This window comes from Molothrus aeneus, chromosome 5 (assembly GCF_037042795.1).
Source record: "Molothrus aeneus isolate 106 chromosome 5, BPBGC_Maene_1.0, whole genome shotgun sequence".
NCBI classification, from domain to species: Eukaryota; Metazoa; Chordata; class Aves; order Passeriformes; family Icteridae; genus Molothrus; species Molothrus aeneus.
Window position 1 is genome coordinate 28,007,099 of NC_089650.1, and position 12,056 is coordinate 28,019,154.

A 12,056-nucleotide genomic window follows, 5' to 3' on the forward strand; every position below is an offset into this window, starting at 1 on the left:
CATCACCAAACACCATTGACTTAACTCAGTAACTTTAGAGCCATCTAGACCTTATGACAAAAGTCATAAAAGATAATTTGAAATGTTGTAAACTATGTGGTAAGAATGTGGTCCCACAAAATCTTGATCATACATTTATAGCAGTGTGAACTCTCATATATTCAATCCTCTGTTCACACAGCATGTACTAATCCATTTATTCCATTTTGATTGTTATATTTACAACACCTGAAAACTGTTTTCTCCTGCAGCAAAACTACAGCAAGTTTTCCTGTTTCTGGGAGACAGAGCCCGTAGGCTGTAGGAGGATAAGCTGTGACTTCTTTCACAGAAAACCCCGTAATATAAATGGACTTTATTTGCCACCTAGTAACAGTGAGTAAAAATATTTTCTAAACAATTTGTTCACTTGAGTAATGAAATAGACAAAAATATCCTTCCAGTGCTTATGTAATATATAGTAAGGTCAAGAAATGCACCATGATGAATCAATCAGGTATGATCTGCTAGCCCAGCAAGTTTAAGGGAAAGAAAGGAATTTGAATAAGATTGCCTCATGAATTATTTTAGCTGTCATATTATGAATCTTCATACCTATTAGTGATATAAATGATGAAGTCACATTTAGGTTGCTGAGATCCATGGAATAAAAATGTTGCTTAACTTGAATTTCTGATAGATTAAATCTCTCTGGTAATTCAAATGCTTAGTATGCAGGTAATAATTTAAGAGAAATCAAAAGCAATGTGTGTGGTGGGATGAGGAGGGACACCAATCAATATCTGTTGATAGAGCACAACATGTATGGATGAGACACCCCTTGCAGAGATAACATCAGATCACAGAGCTGTTTGTGCAGATGTATTTCCAGTTTGTAGTTTTGAATAAAAATTTGGGGCTTGAACATTGGTTAAATATTACTGAAGTACAGTAATAGTGTATAAAGCAGCACTCTTATTTGTGGAAAACTCCACCATTACAAGTCCAGTTTTTTCCTCATCCATTTCTAAGAGGAGCTCTTAAATACCAGAAATCGTGGTAGACAGTTGGAACCTGGAACAGGGTAATAGTCCAGGGCAAACAACAAAGACAGCTGTCAGAAGCAGGAGTGAGGAGAGCAAGTCACCATGAAACCTGATGTTCCTGAAATTGCCCCAGGAAAATGTAGCCTGTGGTATCTGGGCATGTGGAGCCTAACTAAGCACACAGGATCAAGGCAAGACCTGGAGTGCTGTTTTTCCTAGTGCCCATTCTGCCTTCAGCACAGCTCCCCCTTACACAGCACACTTTTGGCTGTGGTGCAAGTCAGAGACTGTGCCCAAAAGACACTGTGGGCAAGGGTATCCTGTACCAGAGCAATGTCTGACAATCACAGCTGGAAAACAGACCAAACCCTTTTACTTTTTACTGAAATATGTACAAGTTCAAAGCCTCTGTGTGCCACATTGCAGATAGTAAGTGTGCTTTCTTTGTTGTTCTTATACTCAAAAATCTTGTTAAACTAATTTAAGTTTAATTTAGCTTATTCTACATGGGGCTAAAAATAGCCTGTTGTGAACACTGAAAAAGGCTCCGTCAAGTTAGTGTTGTATCTTACACATCTCTTACATGAGGTGCAGCAAATCTTATTTGCAATCATGTTATGAGAATAGGTTTAACATTATATACATGCTGCTCATAGGCAAGCAAGAGATGCACAAGAATAAAAACAACTGGAATAATAGAAAAATGCCCACTCTTTCTTTTAGACTGGAAAATATATCAAATTTCACTATTTTTAATATAATGCACAGAATACTGTGGTTGAAAATCAGTCAGCTTGAACAATACCCGTAGACTCACCATCTTTCATAATTTTTCTTTTTAGTCCATTGTATTTCCTGGCTCTTGGAATGTGTTGTCCCAGTACTAAAGCCATTTTGCTGGAAATATTATGTGTGGAGATAAATTCCTTAGCAAATTAATATATAAATTCCTTAGGAAAATTATATATATTCTGATTTTTTCTCTGATTAAGTGTAAATTATTTTTGTGTGCTTTACATTTCTTCACAAAATCTACATTTTGTACCTAGTAATGAGAGTTGAGATTTAGTTTGATATAAAAAAAAGGTCTTCAAATTTAAAATGAGCAATCCTGTGCTTAGCATTGCTAAATTCTTCAAAATGGGTGCTGTAGGGATTGCTACAGCATGTTTGCAACTTTTTAAAATAGTGCAGTGATGAAAATGTTCCACATTTCAAAAGTCTGTACTCAGCAGTGCCTGTGTCTGTTCAGAGGACCTGGCACCTGTGTTTTTCATACTTTCTGGAGTTGGAAGGTACTCTCTTGCCAGCGTCTGCACAAGATAATGCCTAATCTTGATAATGTTTTCAGAAGTATGCCTGCTGCTGTCAGTCTGGATGTGAAACTTTAGTTTCCTTCTACCAAATGAAGTTTAATGTTCTTGTCTGCAGATGTCCCATTGAAACAGGATGTCCAAGGAGGCATTCTGCATCCAACCCATCGTCAGGACTCACTCAGAAATCAAGACAATGTTTTAGTACCAATTCATCCTCCACTGATTATAAACCTCAGTGATGAAGAGGATGATGAAGAGGATGATGAAGATGATGATGATGAGGAAGACAGCTGTAAACAGTTTTTTTCTTTTATAAGCAAGTTGTATGGGTTTTGTCAGCTCTTGCAATGTACCTCACAACTGGCTTATTATAATAACCATGAAATTTTTAGGAAAGACTTGTTGAAAAGTTTTTTGAGATAGTTTTCAGCTGATCTTTAAAATGTTGGAACTGGTAGTCACCAGATGTGAGCAGGCAGTATTTTCTAAAGCCTGCAATCCAATTCAAATGGCCATCAAAAACTCTTCAAAATTCTGGGATAAAATGACAAGTTTGGGAGGTATTTGTTTCTGAGAAATAAATTTTTGAACAAGGGCTGTATGTGCTCGTCAGTGAAAGCGAAGTCACAAGTTTTTTACAAAAGATAATTGTGACTTAAGTAATTTTTTCAGCTGATTTACCAAACTCTGTAGGCAGTAATTTTTTTAGAGAAAGTTATTCTTAAATCTAGCAAAGAGAGTTGATGCGGAACTCTCCAGTAGTTGAACTGAATGTTTTTACATTTATATATACATATATGTTAAAACAGTTAAACCATTGACCATATCTCACTTAGAGATAAGAGACTCATAGGGATGGAACAAATGACACATTCCTGGAGAGTGAAAAGTGAAAGAATGACCTACTTTCGGGCATGCATTCAGCAAATTGCTGTGCTGCCCCAACCCAGTTTTCACTTTCCCACTGCCCATCAGGTTGTCTGGTAGACCAGCCTGTTAGTGCCTCCTAACTTGGCCTCAGCCTGAGTATGCCACTTAAACAGTATAGAAAGCAGGGCTTTGCTAATCCTCATAGCCTTAACTGAGAGAGATCCAGAGCACTCACTTCACCAGCTCTGCCAGCAGGCATTACAGAGCTTTGTAACTTTGGGCAGAGGTTTTGTGACAAGCACTCTCTGGTGACACATTGAATCCGATTTCCTTGTGGGAATAAATGAAAGATTATTTTGAAAATTAATATTAAATATATTTTGAATCCTTTTGAATTAACAAATGTTTGCTTTTAAAAATGTGTTTTAACTGCAATCCCATTGCACATGAAAATACCTATATTAAGTAATCATTTTTCAGTCCAGAAGCACAGGTTGCAGTCAAAACCTAAAATAACCAATGACAAAAATTAAAGTCATTATCATATTTTATTATTAAGAATTATCGAAGGTCTTTGTATAGTTATCTTGTAATCTTTTACAAATATTTCCTGCAGATGTTTCTAGCTGGATGCCTAAGACTGTTATAGATATTGAAGAGGAAAGAGCAATAAGGGATATATGCTATAAATCTGGTAAATATGAAATTAATAATTCTTTCCTTAAAGCAGTGCTTCCAATACAGTAAACTTTAGGGTTTTTTTTTCCCCTTCTTGGGGCATGTGTAGGAGAGTACTATGGGATTCAGAACCCTTACAAACACCAATCAACAAAAACTGTGTCTTCACCGTGGCAAGATGAGTTATTACCCTTGGAAACTACTGAGCAAAACTTGCAGAAAGGCAAGTATTTTGATTTCTTTGGATTGTATTTACCACTTCTAAAACTGCTGTGACAGGAGAAACTATTACATAGTTTGCACTTCCTCCCTGCTTTTTAAATTAGGTGAAAATAAAATATTGCAGAAACATATTTTCATTTGTCAGCAAATTGCACAAACACTTCATTCTTTTTTGCCATATATAGTCACACTTGTGCTGATGACCTGCATCAATTGTGGACGGAAAAGGTAGAAATGGGCTATTAACACAATCTTTTCTGACATACACAACATCGATTTTTCATATAATTTCATGATAAAGATTTATGTAGTCTAATTTTAACCATCCTAAGGTTAGGAATGTAGTTTGAATTTCTCATCTAGGCTCTCTGGTGAAAATGAAGAGAGACAGGAATTCCAATGATTCTTCTTTTTATTGAATCACCAGGCAGTGCCAAAGGGTGAAATGGGCCACTTTTCCAGAGATGCTCCTGGACCTCTGCTGGCTCTCTTGGGTGTCTTGATGTCAAAATGTAGTGTTAAATCAAACTTTTCTATTACTAAATTTAGATTAAATGCCTCCTTCAACTGTCTTGTAAAAGAGAAGAACAAAACAGTTACATTTTGTTTTGAATTCTGGACTATCCAACATAATTAGGGTCAAAGGAATACGAATTTATAAACATTTACCTCAATTCTTATTGTTTATCATTTACTGTTCTCTTCTAATTTCTAAATTTGAAATGTTTGTTATTAAAATAGTTTTGATAATTCTTTCTAACAAATACACAGATATATTTAGTGTATAGATGAGGGAATCAGTGACAGATGTGTGAACATACCTTTTAAGAAGTGTCTTTATTTAGTGTCATCTATCATTAGATGCATTAATAGAAAAAGATTGATTTGCTTCTCTAAAACAGTTTTTCAATTGAGTTCTCTGAGGCTTCAGGTACTATGATGACATGCATTCTGGAAATGCCATAAATTCCATTAGATAGGATTAATAAATATAATTCATGGGTAGAGAAAAGCTCATCAATAAACAGGTAATTTATAGCTAGGTCTTTACTTTGGAGCCATAGTCTTCTTTAGTCTATGAGTTATTTTATAGAGCATAAAAGATAGACATCAGTTACACTAGACAGGATTCAAATAATTAATAAAAGAGAAAGAAGGTTATGAAATGAGAGGTTAAGAGAAATTGCACTAAACTAATCAATGGCTTATAGGGGTAGGAGGAAGAGAATGTCAGTGCCATTACCTGTGCTTACACACAGCTAAACATTCTTTCTGTTACCTTTCCAGGTGATGGTAACACGATTCCTACCAGATTTAATAATACAAGAAAAGAAAAGGAGAGTTCAGAAAGAAGATTATCAATAGAGAGTATTCCCAGAACAGACCATAAATCTTTTGACAGTGGAGGTAATATACTGTAGCATCAGCTTCTCATTGCTGAATGTCATGTGATAAATAAAATAACTAAATATGCACGCATTAAACTTCCACATTTTGCATTTGAGTTATTATATGTTCTTTATGTTCTAGACACTCTTTCTCATGCTGAATCATTAATTATAACAATAAATCATAAACATTGTTTACAATTATATATTATGCTTATTTTAGGACTGCAGTGGAAAAAATCCTTTATGCAGATTACAGTAGATTTTGGGAAAGAAAGGGTTCTGTGGAGTTATGAAAAAGCAGGCATAGAGATGCAGACAAAGTGGTTAGATCCTGGTGCTAGTAACACCAAGGACATGTGTTTGATCCCTGTATGGGCCATTCATTTAAGAGATGGCTTAGGTGATCCTTGAGTCCCTTCCCACTGAGAATATACTGTGACTGTGATTCTGGGACTGTCTGAAGTCTAAATGCTTTCAAAAACTTACTTTTGTGAGACTATCCATAGTTAAGATGAAAAAGCTTTGTATTTTTCAGTTATCCTACAGAAAAATAACAAAGCTGTAATCCTGCAACTTGTGTAACAGGATCCGATCCCTCTGCATAAACATGGTTGACCTTAATGAAGACACACTGTTTTGACCAGTTGAGTTCAGTATTGAATCATGTTAATAGAGTTGAAGAATGCCACATTCTCCTTGAATTTGCTTAATGCTTAGTGATATTCAATCCTTTTTTCATAAATATTTATTAATGATAAAAATAGTAATAATTGTAGTATTCTTTTTTCCCCCCTTAGTTTGTCAATACAAAATAGTGCAATACCATGCTAGGGCTGTTTCCTCTAGCTTGAAGCAAACTGGTGTGTGTCTTCTAGCTCCAGAACTATTGCACAGTAGAAATGAATCTTACATTCTACATCTTTTCCTGTCACCTTTATGTACAAAAGTATCTTTCTTTTTGGATATTCTTTATGTCTGTATAAACAGTTAACACTGAGCCACAATTCAATAATTGAATCTCTGTTCACAATTATATGTATTTAAAGCTTTTAACAGACTATTTAACAGCTCTGCTTACCAGATTATTTTCTCTAATTTTTGTGGGCCTTTTTAAATCAGCTATTTGGTTTCTATTCACTTCAGCTAAAAACATGCCATTTAAATGGCAGACTCTTTGTGTTGTTCACCTTTCTCAGGGTGCTCTCAAGTATAGATAACTATGAAACTCCTTTCCTGCAGGAGGTGGTGGTTCTGTGATACAGAGGAGCACATTTGTTGATGGAAATGGACTTGAGGCACTACCTAGGGAAAAAGAACCAATTACATCAAAGTATTCCAATGTGAAAGGTACTTCATTCCTATATATTTGCAAATTTTTAGATTAGATTAATTTTGTTCCTCTGCAAGTGTGTTGAACATTATACATTTTGTGTAAAACCAATCGGAAGTGAAATTTCCATTAACAGTGTGAATTCTTTCACTGCAAGATGACAGCAGTTGTTGTATGTTATGGTTTAATTCTGCTTCTTTCAGCCAGTTTGCATACTCTGATGGATTCTTTTATGAGTCCCTGAGTTACTAAAATCTTTGATGCACACGTTAGATCATGGGGAATGCTGTGCACTTTCCACTTTGGACAAGTAAAACAGATTTGATTGTAGGTAGTATCTCAAGGAACACAGGACTTAATAAAACCAGTAAAAATAGAGTTAAGGAAAGAACATAACACTTGTGATAGAGTATGTTTATCAAAAACTAGTCATGTAAGCAAATTAAAATACCTACACTAAAGTACCTTAATGATAAGTTTCATCCTTTTCACAGGAGAGTTCCAGAGTATATTTGTCAATTTACAAAATATTATTGTGAGTAGATTGTTATCCAGTCATTTCTTTGCAGTTTTAGAATAAAAGAAAAAGAAAGGACAGATTTTGGTCTTTGAACTACCCCATAAACTGAAGCAGAAGTAGAGCATTCCTGCCTCATTTTGGCCTGAAATGGCAGGAACCAAAAGTGCTTATTTACATTAGCTGGAAAAGAGGGAGAACAAAGCCCCATCTTCCCAAAGAGTAGCAGGGCCAGAAGAGTCCTGTGGCTACTTTGCAATGCAACTTTCCCTGTGAAGTTCAGTTTGTAGTTTGAAGTGGACTTACCTATGCAACCAGTGCTGTTGCAAATTTACCTCCATCATTTGTAGTATTTTGTTATGTTCCTGCACTGCACATGTCCAGGGTGTATCCAGATGCTGCAGGCTGAAGTCATTCATGGTTCAGCCTGGTATCCTTTGAAGTGCATGGGTTGTCCTCCATGGGCTCAGCCATGGATGTTCTAGAGGTCCACACCTATGCAGTGTAGAGAAAGGATGATCTGATTTTGCATTTAGAGTTAATTTTTAAGTTGGTCTTTAAGATTTCTTCTGCTAGAGGAAATATAGACACTGTTGCTTTCCTTCTGGGGAATGACATTTTTAGTATAATTAACATGTGAAACCATGTTCCATCCAAAGGGACCTATTATCAATTAGGAGATTATAAAATAAAAATACCACAGTATTTTCGGCTATGAACATTTTTTGTGCTTTCTAAAAAGTGAATACATGTTATTTTAATCCCTCAGAAACAAACAACACTGAACTGGTGAAGAACCACCACTTTAAGGAAGTAAAGGAAAATAAAAGGATTTCTGAGGAGCGAAGAAATTCAGCTAATGCAGTAACTGGCAAAGGTATTTTGAAAAAATCATCAGCTTATTAATTTCTATTTACTAAACTGTGAGATGTTTTAGCACTATCTAGTAAATTTCTGTTCTTAGTGTCAAATATGGGCAGCCTTGGATTGGTCTATCTACAAAGAGCAGTTTTTTAATCTTGCTTGGTCTCCAGTTGCATGCACTCTGTGAAATTTTGAATAATAGGACAACCATTTTGGTTGTATTTTCACTTTTAGGAATTCATACTCCAGACCCCAAAGGAAAACCAGGTTATCAACAAAGGGGTCAAAGTAAGGAGGATGACACTGCTTCTTCCAGTCCATATGGGAGAGACACTGGAAGATACACTCATTTAAATTCTCCAGAACCTCGACGATCAGCTTATGTCGTCTACCGGACTGTCACTCAAAAACCAAAATTCAATGGACCTACAGGTGGGTTCCTTCCTACACAGAATTCTTAAAAGGCCTGTCTATATTGTGCTGCTCTCAATTGGGTCCCTGCAGCTGAATAATAAGTTATTTATGCTTAAATACAGGCATGAGTAAATTTGATCAAGCATAATTTTCACAAGTTGATTTTAGCCATGTCCATAGACAGAAACGAAAAGATTTATAAAGCTTTACAGTTTGTCAGACAGAATGTTCACGAAAAATAATTGAGCCATCTCTACAGTAGGAATTCATGGATGCAATGAAGTGGTGATGTGCACAAATATAGTGATCCCCACTTCATACAGCATGTCTTCTGTGATTTATTCTCTTCAAATATTTAATAAACCTTGAAAAATCCACCTTTAAGCTCTTATTTTATTCCAACTACTTACAGTAGAAGTATGTTTCGCAGTAGAATTTCAGTCGTGTCTCGAGAAATGTTTCTTGTTCAACCTTATTTTTCCCAGTAGGAAATATGCTGCTTGCTTTGCAGCATATATTTCCATAACTGGGATTTCACTGGAGATTTCATGATTATGAATTTGTATTTACTTTCATTATTTAGGATTATTTTTTGTCTTGAATAAACACGGGTTTTGGTCATATTCACAATTCTGTTATCAATTTAAATGCAGTGTAAATCTTTGTGTTTAACATTAGTATTATTTTTTTCACATTAATTATGTCGGACAGAGGACTGAATCTATTCTTTCTGCTGCTCATAAAGGATGGTACTTTCCTTCATCTTACTCTACTGTCTTCTTGATGGTACATGCTATGTCATTAATTTGACAAGAAGCCTACAGGTGGGATTCTGAGTCTTGCATCTTTCTTTCTGACAATCTGCTTCAGATTTATTACACCTTTCACTTTATTTTAATCTTGCTAATATATATATAGCCTCACCCAATCTAGTACATCATTTGGGCTTAATTTGAATTTTCAGTTTCTCTGTTCATGGTTTCTGTGGCTTATTTGTTTTTCTATTTGTCACTTTGTCAACAGATTTTGTGGTAAATTATTTAAATAATCAGAAATCAAAAAAGTGATTTCGTCTTGGCAGTTTCAGTCATCTCTCTTAAGCTGGGTTCATTCTCCATTTTGAGGTGCCTCCCTGTCATAATTTCTAATAACAAGGACCTCCTTCAGACAGAGTAATGCCTACTTTAAAGTGAATAAACCGAAACAAATTCCAACATTGGTGCTTTGTTTTGAGGACAAATAGTTGTGTCTTTTCTTTTTTTCTTTGAATGTTTGCTTTCATTAAATGTGAACAAGGTGGTATAGAGATTATGTAGAAAGAACATTCTTTATGTGAAGAATGCATTTTATTAAATTTCCAGGTTAAAAAATGATGGAACATTTTTGAAAAAATGGGAATCAGCATTTTTCTTTAAAAACAATCATTTATATTTTTGTTGCCTTTCTTTTCAGCAGTACCTGAGTCCTATGGTCAGAAAGGCTCCAAACAAAAGAATCAGCCTGACACCAATAGGAGATTTTGGACACAAACAGAAAACTATGGTAACATTTACACATTGTGCATCAACAGAAAATTGTAGGATTTTTACAAAATTATAATTTTAATTACTTGCATTAAGATGGAATTAAAAGAAGGATATTAATAATATTAATTTTTAATCGATTTTTTTAGAAAATGGTTTGTGATTAGGCAGCATATTCTGAGGCACAATTGAATGTCTAGCAAAAAGCCATAATATAGCCTTCTGTATATATATATTCTGTATATATATCCCTTTCACAAGCAGGGATAAAACAGAAGCTGTGGATGTCTTTGGGAAGGTCTTTAGCCCAGGAACATTCCCTTGGTTGAAACCAAGGATGTTCATAGCAGAATCTCCTTGTTTGGAAGATCACATGATCCTCATGGAAATGCTACAATGTTGCAAATTATCTTTAGAGTTCTAGAGAGCCTGCCTTTAGTACTAGCTTGTGTTTCAGAGGCAAATCTGACTGATCTGCTACATTCATTGAAACTTCAGTCAATGCATTATTTAATTCACATATCAGACTAAGGGACTCTTTCTTGAAATTGTGGCTGAAATTAGGAAACAATGTGTATGTTTTTCCTACAGGCAAATATACTTCAGGATCTTCTAATTCACCAGCTTGGAGGAAAAGAAATCCACAAGCAAAACCATTCTCTAAATTTAAAATAACTACTCAGGTAACTGATAGAAATGGTTACAATTCAGCCTTTTTAGGAGAAATGGCACGTCTCTGCCCACCTAGAAAATGTAAAACTGCTTGTAAAACTTCCTCATTCAAAACTTGCAAGATTCTGATCAATGTTGAGTAGCTGAAAGAGCAGTTAATAGTTTTGTTTACAGTCATGTACCTTTGCCTGAATAACTAATCTGTGATTTCTATTTCTTTTACCAATAACACTTAAATGAAAGCAGAGTGCATACGCTAAAATAAAGTGCTACAAAAGGCAAGTGTTGGATTCTATCACCAGACAAACAGTAGAGACCATATAAGTTTGATCTGTTTCTCTGCTGGATTGTTTGTGAAGCTTCAGCTGAACTGCAATAACTAGCTGAAGTCTGAAGCCATGAAAGGACTCAGGCTACAAATGTTTGCAAGATACCCTAAAGACCATTCATACATTTTACAGCTGAGATTAGAATGTCTATCTCATGCTTAATTTTACTTCTTAAAATGTTTCTGAAGGAGCATGTAGTTTTACTGTAAGAAATTATGCACAGAATTTTGTGTATATCTGTTTTGACAGCAGAGTAAAGAAGACATGGAAGTGAATAAAAAAGGAGAAAAAGAAACATCTAAAGGGAAATAAGGAAATTATCAACTTGGATGTGATAGACAATGAAGAAAGATGAAGAAACTGCAAATTCCAAAAAGAAGGTGCAGGAAGGAAGCACACTATAGTGTTTCAAAACTGGTTAAAAATTCTTAAAAGTATGCTCTGCATGGTGACATATAAAGATCTATATCCACTATGTTTAATCTACTATAAAATTTTGACACTTGAAGTTATTTTTACAGACTACGGCTCTACACCATAGACTGATAGTTCATAGAGAAAAAAATCCTTAAGCAGATCCTTCCCCTATTTTATTTGATAGATTTTTAAGGCATAATTCCTAATATGAATAAATACTATTAGTTATACTTAGCAGTTTCAGAGGACTTTTAATGTAAACAGCAATAGTGTAATGCATTCTAGAATGTGGTTTCCTGGTACAAAAGCCAGATTCCTACATGGTTTATCTGCTTTGTCACATGTTTGGGGACTCACTCTGAATTTGATCTTGAGATTTTGCAATTTTAACGGAGGAGCAGTTCATAATGTGTTATGAACTAAAGAAATTCACAAGAAAACTCAGAATTAATTGAGATATGTATTTAAATGCATTTCAAACTGAAATT

The 12,056-nt window shown here is 35.0% G+C and overlaps 1 protein-coding gene across 1 annotated transcript; it reads left to right on the forward strand.

The window, feature by feature from the left end:
- Positions 1-242: 242 nt before the first annotated feature.
- On the forward strand, positions 243-11,463 carry C5H12orf50 (chromosome 5 C12orf50 homolog; the record flags this gene model as incomplete). Its single annotated transcript, XM_066550703.1, has 8 exons — positions 243-375; positions 2,457-2,633; positions 3,828-3,905; positions 3,999-4,112; positions 5,399-5,518; positions 8,448-8,645; positions 10,742-10,833; positions 11,404-11,463. Coding segments are annotated over 8 exons (972 nt in total), but the record flags the coding sequence as incomplete, so codon positions are not given.
- Positions 11,464-12,056: the final 593 nt, after the last annotated feature.